The sequence below is a fragment of the Squalius cephalus genome, assembly GCF_949319135.1.
Source record: "Squalius cephalus genome assembly, chromosome: 19".
NCBI classification, from domain to species: domain Eukaryota; kingdom Metazoa; phylum Chordata; class Actinopteri; order Cypriniformes; family Leuciscidae; genus Squalius; species Squalius cephalus.
The window spans coordinates 945,641-963,140 of NC_137140.1; the positions used below are offsets into that span (position 1 = coordinate 945,641).

The 17,500-nt window shown below is 47.0% G+C and overlaps 1 protein-coding gene across 1 annotated transcript in view; it reads right to left on the reverse strand.

Annotated features, from left to right (window-relative positions):
• LOC307147305 (myosin-4) overlaps window positions 1–17,500 on the reverse strand; it is an 84,876-nt gene that overhangs the window by 3,743 nt on the left and 63,633 nt on the right. The window contains exons 15-22 of the mRNA XM_079851974.1: window positions 11,317–11,533; window positions 9,136–9,272; window positions 7,554–7,657; window positions 5,948–6,140; window positions 2,866–3,069; window positions 2,308–2,433; window positions 2,054–2,224; window positions 1,257–1,457 (exon numbers count right to left, since the gene is read on the reverse strand). Coding sequence (XP_079708100.1) covers window positions 1,257–1,457; window positions 2,054–2,224; window positions 2,308–2,433; window positions 2,866–3,069; window positions 5,948–6,140; window positions 7,554–7,657; window positions 9,136–9,272; window positions 11,317–11,533 — 1,353 coding nt within the window. The remainder of the gene's footprint in view (window positions 1–1,256; window positions 1,458–2,053; window positions 2,225–2,307; window positions 2,434–2,865; window positions 3,070–5,947; window positions 6,141–7,553; window positions 7,658–9,135; window positions 9,273–11,316; window positions 11,534–17,500) is intronic.

Here is a 17,500-nt window from a genome sequence, read left to right on the forward strand (position 1 = left end):
TTATGCTGGTTAGTGCTGGTTTATGCTGGTTAGCGCAAGTTTATGCTGGTTAGTGCTGGTTTATGATGGTTAGTGCTGGTTTATGATGGTTAGTGCCGGTTTATGCTGGTTAGTGCTGGTTTATGATGGTTAGTGCTGGTTTATGATGGTTAGTGCCGGTTTATGCTGGTTAATGCCAGTTTATGCTAGTTTATGTTGGTTAATGATGGTTTATGCTGGTTAGTGCTGGTTTATGCTGGTTAGTGCCAGTTTATGCTGTTTAGTGCTGGTTTATGCTGGTTAGTGCCGGTTTATGCTGGTAAGTAGTAGGGATGTTGCGGTGACGGATTTTTTCCACCGGTTAATCGACGTGTAAAAAAACCGGTAATCCCGATGTCACCGGGGTTGCGTGTCGGGGATTTCGGGTGGCCGAAAATGCGGACGTGCACACGTCTCAATTTACTTTCACTTTAATCAACGGCAATTCAGTATCATTTGTTTGAATTAATCATGGGTTAATTAATTTTATTCTTAATAAAAATACACAAAACAATAAGACACTCGCTTGTATTACACACATCTTTATTGCAAAATGAATAATAACTTAACACACCATGTAAAAACTAAACAAAAGCACTTATGAAACACCTTTAAAGTGCATTTATTAACAAAACGAACCACTGCACACATCGTGCAAGTATCAAACAAGAAATTATATTTAAAAAAATCACTATTCGTTAAATGAAGTGCCTGCCTTTTTCAGCAAAAAAAAAAAAAAACACCGCACAACCATCGAATATGAAACGAACGAACATCAAAAACTTCATTAAATAAGGTAGCCTACCCGAATAAAAAAAACTAATATAAAAATTAAACTCACGTTGCCATCCTTTGCCAGTTAGCTCGCCTCACTCTCCTAATGATAAATGAAATCGGACACCTGCTGCTTTACTGCGGCGCTCGTTCCGCTTACGCTAAATTACGAAGGCACGTAATCACTAACTGAATTAAGTGCTTTATTACTATAGGCTAAAACTTCGATGGGGACGGTGCCGGTGGTCAAGTGCTATGACCGGTAGGTGGGTTAAACACCGTGTATCACCGGTAACACCGACTATCGCAACAAGCCTAGTAAGTAGTGCTGCTCCTTCTGGCTTTGCAGGAAGTTTGTGGGTCCATCAGCTTGAGTAGAACCAGCACTAACCAGCATAAACCGGCATTAACCAGCACTAACAGCATAAACCAGCATAAAGCACAGGTAACAGGCAGAGTCCTACCGCCTCCTCCACTTGTCTCTTGTAGGCCCTCATCTTCATCTGCAGTCTCTCCACCAGCTCCTGCATCCTCTGCTGGTTCTTCTGGTCCTCCTCGGTCTGGAAGAGCAGCTCTTTCAGGCGCCGCTCGTTCTTGCGCAGGTTCTTCAGCGTCTCAGCGTGTTTCTTCTGCTCGGTGTCCAGCTCCAGCTCCAGCTCCTTCACCTGCACGTGTGATTCAATGCACCGCACACACAGAGAGAATACTGACACATCACTCATAAACATGCTATTGCACAGAGCTCATTTATGTTTATTCAGAATACATTATCTACTGCTCATTTATACAACTTGAAATGCTGAAAGAAATTGAAGAAAAAAAAAATCTTCTAAAGTCGTCTAAATTATGAGTTAAAGGTCATTATTAACTAAATAAAACATATTTATCATAACCTCGCTTTGTTCCAAACTTAGTTCCAACTCGCTGCCCCACTGCGGGTACACCTGTAGTCCATCTGGTCCCGCTGGATCGGCCTGGCTAGCGCTTCCCAGCCCCTCTCGCTGGCTCATTCGGACTATCAGGCTCGGCTATGCGATCCCCCCCCCCATCCCCCCCACCCCACCCCACCCCACCCCACCCCACCCCACCCCACCCCCACATACGTAATCAAAACGTTTTTCATCATATTAATGACCTTTTATGTAAATTTTGACCTAATCCCATGAATCTGATTTAGTATGTCCTAATCATGATTTTTCATCATATTAATGACTTTTTATGACAGTTTTGAGCTCATCTCATGATTATAATTAATCTTTACCCGTGCCTCCATCTTCAGCAGGATCTTCTTGCCCCCCTTCATGGCCGATTGCTCCTGCTCCTCCATCCGGCTGCCGGCGTCTCTGATCTGCATCTCCAGGCTCTTCCTGACGCGCTCCAGGTGTGTGACGTGTTCCTGCTCCATCCGCAGCTCCTCCGCCACACGCACCGCCTGTAGGACAGCACAGTGTCAGCTTCAGCATGTGTGTGTGTGTGTGTGTGTGTGTGAGAGAGTGTGAGTGTGTGTTTCTGTACCTCACAGGCTGATTTCTTGGCCTTGTCGTTGGCTGATCTGAGCTCAGTCTGCAGCTCCTCGTGCTCCTGCATCAGCTGCTGAAGATCCACCTCCAGCTTCCTCCTGCCACTCGACACACACTGCAGCTGAGAGCAACACACACACACACACACACACACACACACACACACACACACACACACACACACACACACACACACACACACACACACAGCTCTGTTACTTACAGAAGCAGCTAAAGTAATGACAGTTATGATAAACTGTGAGCACAGCAGTGTTGAGGGTCAAAACCATAGACTGTATAAAAATATGGACACAGTGTGGCCCCTCACAGTTTTCATGAAGGGCAAAATGAGCTATATAGACCAAAACCACTTTTTGCTCCAGGCTGTAAACACATTTTTTTCTGCTGTAAAGTTGGGCATTTTAACATGGGGGTCTATGGGATTGACTCCCGTTTGCAGCCTGTCTCTAGTGGCCAGTCGATGAACAGCAGTTTAAGTCACTTCAGTGATGGTTTGAAGAGAGAGACTGGAAGGTTTCCGCTCGGTCAGTACCTGTGTGTCCAGCTGGCTGTGTCTCTCGGCCGTCTCCTGCAGCTCCGTCTCCAGACTCCTGCGGATTCTCTCGGACGCCTCCAGCGCGGCTCGACTCTCCTCTCTCTCAGTGACCAGCAGGAGGCAGCGGCGCTCCATCAGTGTGTGCTCCTCCTTCAGCTGCTCCTGCACACGAGCCTCCTGCTCCAGCTGAGCCTGCTGATCCTGCAGAACACACACACACATCCTCTGGTCACCTGTGAGTGTATATACAATACAGGGTGTGTGTGAAGCATCTAGTGCAGTAGTGTAGTGTAGTTAGTGCATGCCGCGCTGTGCTCTCTGCTTGTTACTCTCTGTGCTTACAGCTGTTGCCGCTGGCTAGCCTTCTTGATAGAGGGTGAAAAGAGGAGCCGAGTGCATAAGCCTCCTCCTGCCAGTACAGAGCCTCTCCACCACCAAGACTCCTGTAGTGCCTCCTCGGGGCCACATACACAGAAACTCAGTATCATACGGTCCCAGGCTAAACTACAGGTGATCTCGGAGCAGCAGTGGGCCCCAGAGACACGGTGAGGACACGCCCTGGCGCCCGTCAATCACTGTCCCAGCTATGGGCAAATAGCCCCACTGCCTTGTGGCTAGTCTATTGAGACAAGACTAAAGGTGATGATACACAGAGCAACTTTTTGAGCAATGTTGTTGGGCAATCAGCTTTCGATGTTACAGAAAGGCCGAAGCTGATCGGTTGGTTTTTGTCACATGAATGCTTGCGGCATTCTGAAAAGTATTCCGCAGCATAGGCACGCCTGGAAAAACCAAGATGGGGGACCGGTTGTCCTTGGACCACCCTTGCCATCGGGATTTACCTCATCGTGGTGAAGATAGTGCTACTGGGGATCATGGCGCACTCCCTTTGGCACTTTAAAATCTTCCTTGCGCAGGTCTCCACCTCTGACCACGGTGACAATACCTGGACCTTACATATGGTTAAAGTCTGACGGCGATGGGGCGTCTGGCAACGGGAGCAGGTACGAATAGACTGGGAGCTCCTAGTCAGAATCCTGCATGGCAGCGGCACAGGGTATTTGGTTGCTATCAACTGGGACTGAGAGGCAGCTGTTTCGGCAGACCCCTGTGCGACTGAGCAACCCTGTTTAGGGACCGCACTGCTCACCCCAAATGGGGAAGGGCCTAGACAAGGTGGCCTAAAAATTGCCCATTCAACCATTTATCTGGATAGTTTACCGCACCTATCGGGTTATTCCACTACTGCCGTCGAAATAAGGAAAATAAGAAACACCACCATATAAAACATCGACATCAGCAATGCCCTGAGTGAGACCAGGCTTCTGGATCAAGGCTCTCTAACAGAGGAAGGGACGGGCTATGCCTTCTTCTGGAAAGGTTTCCCCCTAGGTGGAAAACATCTTTATGGAGTAGGAATGGCCATCAAGAACACCCATCTATCAAGTCTCACTGAAACACCCGTTGGCATTAGTGAAAGACTAATGACCCTCCGTATCCCCCTGGCAAAAAAGCGTTATGCTACACTTCTCAGTGCCTATGCACCAACTTTGCCATCTCAAAAAGAAGGCAAAGGAATGCTTTTATCAAGCACTGGATGAAACTCTTTGCCGGATCCCTAAGAGTGATAAGATCCTCTTGCTTGGGGATTTCAACGCTAGGGTGGGACAGACCTTCAGGATATTGAGTGGAATACTAGGTAGGAATGGCATTGGCAGGGTGAATGCAAATGGCATGAGGTTACTTACTCTGTGCATAACCTTACCATAACCAACACCATCTTCCAGCGGAAGGCAAAATATAAGCCCCAAAAAAAGAGGCTAAATTGGAACCGCTTGGGAAACATAGAAGCAAGAAGTGAGTTTCGACGTTGCCTAGCTGAGAAACTTAGAGAATTGGAAACTTGTCTGAGCTCAGAAAACACCATGGAACAACAGTGGAACTATGTTAGCTCTGTGCTCTCCAATGCGGCAGCCAAATCCATCGGCTATAAGCGCAAGAACCACCAAGACTGGTTTGACGATAACTCAGACACCATCCACAACCTGCTTAAGGATATGCGAAAAGCACAGCGGGCAACTTTAGACAACCCTTCATCCATTAAGTCATTATAAAACGGCTAGTTCTGTCCTGGATTCACAATAAAACACAGCTATGACCGCTTCACCCAATGGTTCTATGTATCACTACACAACACCGCTAGCAACCACTCTTAGCAACGTAAACATATGTTTGTTCTCACTGATATTGTTCATTGAAGCTTATAGAGTAGTATTGTGAGAGATCGAGTGAGTAAGTGCACCTGCATTTACAGTAGATGTAGCATCGTCCTTCAGGTCAGTCCTAAATTCGTAATAAAAAATCAGTTTGAATCTCCGCTGTTTTGAATCTCTGCTGCTATACTGTCCTTTTAACAGTTAAGGTGTTTTCTGTGACACGCTAATCATTTGTCAGTTGCGTCTTGCTTCTCCATGTTTACAAGTTTTTTCTTTCAATATAAAAGTCTTCTCTACTGACTGACTCACTCATAAAGATAGTCTTTGCCGCCATCTAATGGCGAAATTATGTATGTAACTTATGTTCACAGTCAGGGACTATTTTTTCCAGCGGAAGGAAGGCTTTTAGTGATTTTACTTCATGAAAGTTGCACTGATACATATTTTTGGGCTTTAATATTTATATTGGGTGGTAACCGTTTTATAAACGCAAGGTACTCAAGGCTAGTGCTGTGTCGTGAATAATCGTGACTCCTCTAACAACGCCCCTCAGCCGTGACTTATTCACGATACAGCACAGCCTCTCTTACCTTATTGCTTACGTATTGTATATTACCTACTTGTATTACTATTACTATTATTTTCTATAACTTGTATTTTTCTATTTTATATTATCATCTCTTTTTTTCCTTTTAATTGATGTGTATTATCTTTGGTTTTGGTCTTAATGTAAAAAAAAAAGAAAAAAGTGTCTATACTTGTAATACTTTATTTTGTTGTAATAACATTTGGTTTAATATAAAAAGTTTGAGCATAAATCTCACAGGAGGATGAGGGTCACAGCATTAGAGTGAGAAAGAGACCTTGATCTGCTGCTGCATCTTCTTCACGCTCTTCATCATCTCAGCGCTGCTCTTCTTCATCTGCTCCACCTGCAGCTCCAGCTCGCTCTGATCCACCTCCATCTTCTTCTTGAGCCGCGCCGACTCCACCCGCAGCTTCAGCTCCACCTCCAGACTGGCCTGAACCGACTCCAGCGCCCTCTGGTGGCTCTTCCTGCACACACACACACACACACACACACACACACACACACACAACACAGGATTATCATCACAATCAGGCTTTTCCTGCACACACACACACACACACACACACACACACACACACACACACACACACACACACGATTGCCATCACAATCAGGCTTTTCCTGCACACACACACACACATACACACACACACACACACGATTACCATCACAATCAGGCTTTTCCTGCACACACACACAGAGGATAATCATTACAAGCAAAGTCAAGTCAAGTCACCTTTACTTCAATACTGATTGTTTCAGAGCAGCTTTACAGAGATAACAGGAAAATAATGCAACACAGTTTGTGTCTAGAAGAAAATATTCTGTATATTATATATAGCTGAAACAATGCTTCAAAACTCTTTAAACCAGATTAAGCTGGATGGGTTGGTCTTTCAGTCTGTCTTCTTTAGCGATTGAACATTGAAATGTGGATTTCCAGTGAAGCTGCTCTGAAAAACGCACGTATTATGAAAAAGCACTATAGAAATAAACTTGAACTGAACTGAGAACTAACCATCTTAGACCAGCAAACCATCTCATAATCCTGGAGAATTATAAATGAAATTAAAAATAGACACTAGGGCTGTTATTTTAGTTGTATTATAGAACATTTTGAATTAGCTTTTATTTTTATATTGTGTTTTTTTTTTGTGTTAATTTTAGTTAAATGTTTAGTTGTTTCATCATGAGCCTATGAGCTTTTTTTAATATTGCAATTTAGGGTTAATTTATATTTATTACAGTTTCAGCTTTATTTATTTATTTTTTTCAGTTAATCATTTTAATTAGTTAATACGTTTATTGCCAAGGCAACATTTGTTTTGTTTAGGTTTTCCACCTAATATTTATATTTGATCTTTATTTCACTGAAAATAATTTATTTCAAGTAGTTTTAGTTAATGATAATAACCCTGGTAACAATATCAGATTTTCACTACTCAATTATTGTGGGCAACAGAATTCACAATAATGATATTAAATCACAATATCTATCAAATAAAAACCCATAAACAAATAATGCAGTCATAATTAAGCCTGTTTATTTTGTATTTTTTTCTTCAGTATCCTGATATGAAAAATTGAAAAATAAATACATAAAATTCATATTTAGCTGTTTATGTAGTGTTTTCTCCTTTCTGCCAGTGAATGACACTCAGGACGTGGAAACGGACAGATTGAAGCTGTATCAGCAGAGAACAAGATGAAGCAAGATCAAGATCCTCACCGTAATGAGTATTCCACGTCAGTGAAAGGCAGGAAATAAAGGATGAGGTGGAGAAAACAGAAGGATTAAAGGACTGACTGATTATAGGCAGGAGAGGTTATTTCAGTGATGAAGATGAAGAGGATGATGAAGATGAAGATGATGGTACCTGTTGGCCTCGGCCTCCTCCTCCTTCTCCTGAAGTCTTCGCTCCATGTCTGCTTTAATCTGAGACACTTCCAGCTGCAAACGCAGAACCTTCGTCTCCTCGGCCTGCAGACACACACACACACACACACACACACACACACACACACACACACACACACACACACACACACACACACACACACACACAATTCTGACTTCATTTTTTGCAATTGCAAAATTATTGCAAGATATAAACTCGCAAAAAGTTGCAGTTACTTTTATTTTTTTATTCTGAGGCGGAAACAAGCTTTCATAGGATTCTGTGATTTAATATTTAATATATATTTATATAAATTAGAATCATTAAAACTAATCTTTATATATATTTTATATCTCAGATTACATACACTACATACATAATCGAGTAATACCAATTCGAGTAAACCGATCGATTACATACATTACAGATATATATATATTAGGGCTGTCAAACGATTAATCGCATCCAAAATAAAAGTTTGTTTTTACATGCATATATATATTTAAGAAAATGTGTTATTTATATATAAAATATTTATATATAATATAAATATATATACACAGTATATACATGCAAATATTTCTTAAATATATACATGCATGTGTGTGTATTTATATATAGAAAATAATTATACACCGTACACACACATGTATTATGTAAAAAATCGTTTGACAGCCCTAAAATATATATATATATATATTAGAATCATTAAAACTACCAAATATATTTTGAGATTGAATATGATTTTCAGTTTTGTTTAAGGGAATTAAATCAAGTTTTTCAATAACTGAAAAATATATAAAAGTAATAATTTAACCGTATTTTAAGTGTAGTGTTTGGTTCTGTTTACCTCCTAGTTTTCCATATATTATACATTTCTCAGTCACTTTAGGGCAACATTAGTTACTACATAACTTAAGTAAATAATTGTAGCCCTTAAAACTCATCTTTGATCACCAAAATGACATATTTAAAAGTTTTTTCCTTAAAATATCTTGAATGTAACTCGACACCCTTGCCTCATTTAGTATGCGTGGTTCTATGAATATGCAAATGAGCCCCGCCTCCACTCACTCACTCAGCTCAGAGATCCACTGGTTGACGATCACACGTTGATCTGATTGGTTACAAGGTAGTTTGTGACGTCAGAAACACCAGCGATTTCAAAGCGTGTTTTTGAGACTGTCTTTGGTTCACTGCAGTTTTAAGGAGGAAATACTTTTATTGCTAAAAAAGGAGATGAATAAATCCCTCCACACGATCACATCTACCGCTCTAAATGGACAGATCAAGAGTTTCTGGATGAAGCCTGTAAGTGTGCAGTGAGATGGAGGCTGGAGGTCACGGGGGTCATCTGGAGGTCACGGGGTCAGCTGTGACGTCATCAGATGTGTTTCTCACACATTTTATCTTTCTTAAAGCAGAGCTCCATTAATCATCATCTCACACATGAGCCGGAAGGAGAACCTGTCTCTGTGTGATGATGAGTAGATCTCTGCTAATAATGTTTCTGAACACCTGTTCTGTGAGAGTAAGCAGTGTGTGATGTGTGTGTCCAGACCTCCAGCGCTGCCTCCGACTCCTCGAGCGACGCCTGCAGTTCTTCCTTCTCCATCTCGATCTTCTTCTTCATCTTCTGCAGCTCGTGAACGCTCTTCCCTCCGTCTGAGAGCTGGTCGGTGAGATCCACCATCTCCTCTGAAACACACGTCATCAAACATCACATGACCAGCAGATGAAGAAGTGCTATTACACTGCAAAAAATTTTATTTTTATGATATTATTATTGATTTAATCATTAATTGAATAATCAAAATGTAAAAATAAAACACTGTATAGTCTTCACTGTATGAATTGAATATAAAATGATTGATATTGAAGATAAAAAAGTGATTCAGTCAAAATCAGTGTGTTTTTTATTAGCATTAATGAAACCAAGAGCAACAGTTTATGAGGCGCCTGTCCCTTTAGAATGAATGCGGATCTGTTACACATCACATTTTCTCCCATTTGTTTTTGTTCGTGTAGGACAGAACAGACTCTGTTTACACTGAATAGTCCACAGTGTGTGTGTGTGTGTGTGTGTGTGTGTGTGTGTGTGTGTGTGTGTGTGTGTGTGTGTGTGTGTAGCTGTGAAAGAACTGAATACGAGATCGCACGCATGTGAGAGTCAGCGTCTGTGCGTGTACTTCATCATTGAGTCCTTGTTCGCTGATTATTGTGATTAACGTCAATAACTAGGGGTGTAACAATAAAATAATGCATCAATATGTATCGTGGACAGGGACTACATATTGGGTTTAGTTCACCCAAAATAAAAATTACTATGTGAAAAAAAGAAAATCAAGTTTTCAGAGTTTTAGTGTCAGTACTACATCAAACTACTGTATATAACGTTGAATATAATGTATAATAATGCAATGGGGGAATATTTGTGGGTCCTGATGTTACCAGTAAAAAGTGGCCAACATTATTTTAAATATATCTAGTCAGTGAAAGAGATCAAAAATATTCGTCTCAAATAATTCTCTATTTTCCGCTTCAGAATCATGAATATGTTTATTCTGGCGTCTCTATTGTCCTGTGCTTTGGGTTTCAAGACTTGGGGCCCTATTATAACGATATGAAACGCAAGTAACTTTGTGGGCGGGTCTCGGGCGCTGTTGCTATTATACCGGCGGGATAAACGACTCTTGCGCCCGACGCAAATCTAAAATGTGTTGGTCTGAAGTCGCTTCATTACTCATAGGTGTGGTTTGGGCGTAACGTGAAATAAACCAATCAGAGCGTCATCTCACATTCCCTTTAAGAGCAGGCGCGCTTGTTCCATGGCGGATCGCTATTATAACGGCGGATTTGCCAGGAGCGGTTCACAGCCGAGGAGACCGGCGTTCTCGTCAGGGCCGTAAAACACAGAGAAGTGACATTGGGGATGGAGAAACACACCCAGATTAGCTTCGATTAAACAGGCGTATGATAATTTGGGTAAATGTGTAAGCTAGATTTATGCCTATTCTTTCACATCTTCATGGACACAACAATGATTTCCCTCGTGTGGTAATATTTTTCCTTATAATTATGTATGGTTTTCTAAAAATGAGAACTGCTGCGTCTGTGTAGATGAGAGAATCAAAGTGTGTGTGTGTTGTGCTCACACTCACACTACATTATGGCCAAGCATGCGCCCTTAAAATAGCCTCTGAATAACATGCGCAACGCGCCACTGACTTTAGACGAGGTTTCTCTTGGTCAGTGGCGGAATTGTTTTCTGAAACTGCAAAATAGCACCAGGGAACGTTTGCGCCGGAACACGCCTCCTCTTTTCCCTGAACCGCCCCGGGAGCGCAAGCTCATTCCCTAATTTACAGACGTGCGTCTGTGGAGGGAAAAGTCCGCTGTGCGTCGGGAGCAGAATAGGAATGATACATGCGTCGCTCTACTAAGTCAATTGCGCTGGGTGCGAGATAGAGCCCTTGGAGTATCGCAATAATATAGTAGCGTGAGTTCAGTATCGTGATGTATATCAAATCGTGACATGAGAGTATCGTTAGACCCCTATCAATAACTTTAAGTAGTTCTGCGAAGATAAAGAAGTGTAACACTTTAAAATCGATTTTTGAAAGTTGTGAATCGACTCGACTCGGTAGAAGATAGAATCGCAATTCATATACGAATCTTTCCCCGCACCCCCACTGTGTGTCTGTGAGTCATGCAGGTCTGAGTGTGTGTGTGTGTGTGTTACCCTGCAAGGCCTTGTTCTCGCGGCGTAAAGCCTCGCTCTGCTCCAGCGCCTCCTCGTGGGCCGTCTTGATCTTGAAGAGTTCAGCGCTGTGCTGTCGACTCTCCTTCTGACAGTTCTCCACCTCCACCAGCAGATCCTCACACTTCTGCCTCCACTCGCTCAGATGCTTGTCCATCATCCTCTGCTTCTTGTCCAGCACTGAGGACATGCTGCTCGCCTGCGGGAGAACAGGCGTTAGTGGATCACTGAAGGCCCGTGAGGAAGAGGAGAGGAGAACAGGCGCTAGTGGATCACTGAAGGCCCGTGAGGAAGAGGAGAGGAGAACAGGCGTTAGAGGATCACTGAAGGCCCGTGAGGAAGAGGAGAGGAGAACAGGCGTTAGTGGATCACTGAAGGCCCGTGAGGAAGAGGAGAGGAGAACAGGCGTTGGAGGATCACTGAAGGCCCGTGAGGAAGAGGAGAGGAGAACAGGCGTTAGAGGATCACTGAAGGCCCGTGAGGAAGAGGAGAGGAGAACAGGCGTTAGTGGATCACTGAAGGCCCGTGAGGAAGAGGAGAGGAGAACAGGCGTTAGAGGATCACTGAAGGCCCGTGAGGAAGAGGAGAGGAGAACAGGCGTTAGAGGATCACTGAAAGCCCGTGAGGAAGAGGAGAGGAGAACAGGCGTTAGTGGATCACTGAAGGCCCGTGAGGAAGAGGAGAGGAGAACAGGCGTTAGTGGATCACTGAAGGCCCGTGAGGAAGAGGAGAGGAGAACAGGCGTTAGAGGATCACTGAAGGCCCGTGAGGAAGAGGAGAGGAGAACAGGCGTTAGAGGATCACTGAAGGCCCGTGAGGAAGAGGAGAGGAGAACAGGCGTTAGTGGATCACTGAAGGCCCGTGAGGAAGAGGAGAGGAGAACAGGCGTTAGTGGATCACTGAAGGCCCGTGAGGAAGAGGAGAGGAGAACAGGCGTTAGAGGATCACTGAAGGCCCGTGAAGAAGAGGAGAGGAGAACAGGCGTTAGAGGATCACTGAAGGCCCGTGAGGAAGAGGAGAGGAGAACAGGCGTTAGAGGATCACTGAAGGCCCGTGAGGAAGAGGAGAGGAGAACAGACGTTAGAGGATCACTGAAGGCCCGTGAGGAAGAGGAGAGGAGAGCAGGCGTTAGAGGATCACTGAAGGCCCGTGAGGAAGAGGAGAGGAGAACAGGCGTTAGTGGATCACTGAAGGCCCGTGAGGAAGAGGAGAGGAGAACAGGCGTTAGAGGATCACTGAAGGCCCGTGAGGAAGAGGAGAGGAGAGCAGGCGTTAGAGGATCACTGAAGGCCCGTGAGGAAGAGGAGAGGAGAACAGGCGTTAGAGGATCACTGAAGGCCCGTGAGGAAGAGGAGAGGAGAACAGGCGTTAGTGGATCACTGAAGGCCCGTGAGGAAGAGGAGAGGAGAACAGGCGTTAGTGGATCACTGAAGGCCCGTGAGGAAGAGGAGAGGAGAACAGGCGTTAGTGGATCACTGAAGGCCCGTGAGGAAGAGGAGAGGAGAACAGGCGTTAGTGGATCACTGAAGGCCCGTGAGGAAGAGGAGAGGAGAACAGGCGTTAGTGGATCACTGAAGGCCCGTGAGGAAGAGGAGAGGAGAACAGGCGTTAGAGGATCACTGAAGGCCCGTGAAGAAGAGGAGAGGAGAACAGGCGTTAGTGGATCACTGAAGGCCCGTGAGGAAGAGGAGAGGAGAACAGGCGTTAGAGGATCACTGAAGGCCCGTGAGGAAGAGGAGAGGAGAACAGGCGTTAGTGGATCACTGAAGGCCCGTGAGGAAGAGGAGAGGAGAACAGGCGTTAGTGGATCACTGAAGGCCCGTGAGGAAGAGGAGAGGAGAACAGGCGTTAGTGGATCACTGAAGGCCCGTGAGGAAGAGGAGAGGAGAACAGGCGTTAGTGGATCACTGAAGGCCCGTGAGGAAGAGGAGAGGAGAACAGGCGTTAGAGGATCACTGAAGGCCCGTGAGGAAGAGGAGAGGAGAACAGGCGTTAGAGGATCACTGAAGGCCCGTGAGGAAGAGGAGAGGAGAACAGGCGTTAGTGGATCACTGAAGGCCCGTGAGGAAGAGGAGAGGAGAACAGGCGTTAGAGGATCACTGAAGGCCCGTGAAGAAGAGGAGAGGAGAACAGGCGTTAGTGGATCACTGAAGGCCCGTGAGGAAGAGGAGAGGAGAACAGGCGTTAGAGGATCACTGAAGGCCCGTGAGGAAGAGGAGAGGAGAACAGGCGTTAGTGGATCACTGAAGGCCCGTGAGGAAGAGGAGAGGAGAACAGGCGTTAGTGGATCACTGAAGGCCCGTGAGGAAGAGGAGAGGAGAACAGGCGTTAGTGGATCACTGAAGGCCCGTGAGGAAGAGGAGAGGAGAACAGGCGTTAGTGGATCACTGAAGGCCCGTGAGGAAGAGGAGAGGAGAACAGGCGTTAGTGGATCACTGAAGGCCCGTGAGGAAGAGGAGAGGAGAACAGGCGTTAGAGGATCACTGAAGGCCCGTGAGGAAGAGGAGAGGAGAACAGGCGTTAGAGGATCACTGAAGGCCCGTGAGGAAGAGGAGAGGAGAACAGGCGTTAGAGGATCACTGAAGGCCCGTGAGGAAGAGGAGAGGAGAACAGGCGTTAGTGGATCACTGAAGGCCCGTGAGGAAGAGGAGAGGAGAACAGGCGTTAGAGGATCACTGAAGGCCCGTGAGGAAGAGGAGAGGAGAACAGGCGTTAGTGGATCACTGAAGGCCCGTGAGGAAGAGGAGAGGAGAACAGGCGTTAGTGGATCACTGAAGGCCCGTGAGGAAGAGGAGAGGAGAACAGGCGTTAGAGGATCACTGAAGGCCCGTGAGGAAGAGGAGAGGAGAACAGGCGTTAGAGGATCACTGAAGGCCCGTGAGGAAGAGGAGAGGAGAACAGGCGTTAGAGGATCACTGAAGGCCCGTGAGGAAGAGGAGAGGAGAACAGGCGTTAGTGGATCACTGAAGGCCCGTGAGGAAGAGGAGAGGAGAACAGGCGTTAGTGGATCACTGAAGGCCCGTGAGGAAGAGGAGAGGAGAACAGGCGTTAGAGGATCACTGAAGGCCCGTGAGGAAGAGGAGAGGAGAACAGGCGTTAGAGGATCACTGAAGGCCCGTGAGGAAGAGGAGAGGAGAACAGGCGTTAGAGGATCACTGAAAGCCCGTGAGGAAGAGGAGAGGAGAACAGGCGTTAGTGGATCACTGAAGGCCCGTGAGGAAGAGGAGAGGAGAACAGGCGTTAGTGGATCACTGAAGGCCCGTGAGGAAGAGGAGAGGAGAACAGGCGTTAGAGGATCACTGAAGGCCCGTGAGGAAGAGGAGAGGAGAACAGGCGTTAGAGGATCACTGAAGGCCCGTGAGGAAGAGGAGAGGAGAACAGGCGTTAGTGGATCACTGAAGGCCCGTGAGGAAGAGGAGAGGAGAACAGGCGTTAGTGGATCACTGAAGGCCCGTGAGGAAGAGGAGAGGAGAACAGGCGTTAGAGGATCACTGAAGGCCCGTGAGGAAGAGGAGAGGAGAACAGGCGTTAGTGGATCACTGAAGGCCCGTGAGGAAGAGGAGAGGAGAACAGGCGTTAGTGGATCACTGAAGGCCCGTGAGGAAGAGGAGAGGAGAACAGGCGTTAGTGGATCACTGAAGGCCCGTGAGGAAGAGGAGAGGAGAACAGGCGTTAGTGGATCACTGAAGGCCCGTGAGGAAGAGGAGAGGAGAACAGGCGTTAGTGGATCACTGAAGGCCCGTGAGGAAGAGGAGAGGAGAACAGGCGTTAGAGGATCACTGAAGGTCCGTGAGGAAGAGGAGAGGAGAACAGGCGTTAGTGGATCACTGAAGGCCCGTGAGGAAGAGGAGAGGAGAACAGGCGTTAGAGGATCACTGAAGGCCCGTGAGGAAGAGGAGAGGAGAACAGGCGTTAGTGGATCACTGAAGGCCCGTGAGGAAGAGGAGAGGAGAACAGGCGTTAGTGGATCACTGAAGGCCCGTGAGGAAGAGGAGAGGAGAACAGGCGTTAGTGGATCACTGAAGGCCCGTGAGGAAGAGGAGAGGAGAACAGGCGTTAGTGGATCACTGAAGGCCCGTGAGGAAGAGGAGAGGAGAACAGGCGTTAGAGGATCACTGAAGGCCCGTGAGGAAGAGGAGAGGAGAACAGGCGTTAGTGGATCACTGAAGGCCCGTGAGGAAGAGGAGAGGAGAACAGGCGTTAGAGGATCACTGAAGGCCCGTGAGGAAGAGGAGAGGAGAACAGGCGTTAGTGGATCACTGAAGGCCCGTGAGGAAGAGGAGAGGAGAACAGGCGTTAGTGGATCACTGAAGGCCCGTGAGGAAGAGGAGAGTAGAACAGGCGTTAGAGGATCACTGAAGGCCCGTGAGGAAGAGGAGAGGAGAACAGGCGTTAGAGGATCACTGAAGGCCCGTGAGGAAGAGGAGAGTAGAACAGGCGTTAGAGGATCACTGAAGGCCCGTGAGGAAGAGGAGAGGAGAACAGGCGTTAGAGGATCACTGAAGGCCCGTGAGGAAGAGGAGAGGAGAACAGGCGTTAGTGGATCACTGAAGGCCCGTGAGGAAGAGGAGAGGAGAACAGGCGTTAGTGGATCACTGAAGGCCCGTGAGGAAGAGGAGAGGAGAACAGGCGTTAGTGGATCACTGAAGGCCCGTGAGGAAGAGGAGAGGAGAACAGGCGTTAGTGGATCACTGAAGGCCCGTGAGGAAGAGGAGAGGAGAACAGGCGTTAGTGGATCACTGAAGGCCCGTGAGGAAGAGGAGAGGAGAACAGGCGTTAGTGGATCACTGAAGGCCCGTGAGGAAGAGGAGAGGAGAACAGGCGTTAGTGGATCACTGAAGGCCCGTGAGGAAGAGGAGAGGAGAACAGGCGTTAGTGGATCACTGAAGGCCCGTGAGGAAGAGGAGAGGAGAACAGGCGTTAGTGGATCACTGAAGGCCCGTGAGGAAGAGGAGAGGAGAACAGGCGTTAGAGGATCACTGAAGGCCCGTGAGGAAGAGGAGAGGAGAACAGGCGTTAGAGGATCACTGAAGGCCCGTGAGGAAGAGGAGAGGAGAACAGGCGTTAGTGGATCACTGAAGGCCCGTGAGGAAGAGGAGAGGAGAACAGGCGTTAGTGGATCACTGAAGGCCCGTGAGGAAGAGGAGAGGAGAACAGGCGTTAGTGGATCACTGAAGGCCCGTGAGGAAGAGGAGAGGAGAACAGGCGTTAGAGGATCACTGAAGGCCCGTGAGGAAGAGGAGAGGAGAACAGGCGTTAGTGGATCACTGAAGGCCCGTGAGGAAGAGGAGAGGAGAACAGGCGTTAGTGGATCACTGAAGGCCCGTGAGGAAGAGGAGAGGAGAACAGGCGTTAGTGGATCACTGAAGGCCCGTGAGGAAGAGGAGAGGAGAACAGGCGTTAGAGGATCACTGAAGGCCCGTGAGGAAGAGGAGAGGAGAACAGGCGTTAGTGGATCACTGAAGGCCCGTGAGGAAGAGGAGAGGAGAACAGGCGTTAGAGGATCACTGAAGGCCCGTGAGGAAGAGGAGAGGAGAACAGGCGTTAGTGGATCACTGAAGGCCCGTGAGGAAGAGGAGAGGAGAACAGGCGTTAGTGGATCACTGAAGGCCCGTGAGGAAGAGGAGAGGAGAACAGGCGTTAGTGGATCACTGAAGGCCCGTGAGGAAGAGGAGAGGAGAACAGGCGTTAGAGGATCACTGAAGGCCCGTGAGGAAGAGGAGAGGAGAACAGGCGTTAGTGGATCACTGAAGGCCCGTGAGGAAGAGGAGAGGAGAACAGGCGTTAGAGGATCACTGAAGGCCCGTGAGGAAGAGGAGAGGAGAACAGGCGTTAGTGGATCACTGAAGGCCCGTGAGGAAGAGGAGAGGAGAACAGGCGTTAGTGGATCACTGAAGGCCCGTGAGGAAGAGGAGAGGAGAACAGGCGTTAGAGGATCACTGAAGGCCCGTGAGGAAGAGGAGAGGAGAACAGGCGTTAGAGGATCACTGAAGGCCCGTGAGGAAGAGGAGAGGAGAACAGGCGTTAGTGGATCACTGAAGGCCCGTGAGGAAGAGGAGAGGAGAACAGGCGTTAGTGGATCACTGAAGGCCCGTGAGGAAGAGGAGAGGAGAACAGGCGTTAGTGGATCACTGAAGGCCCGTGAGGAAGAGGAGAGGAGAACAGG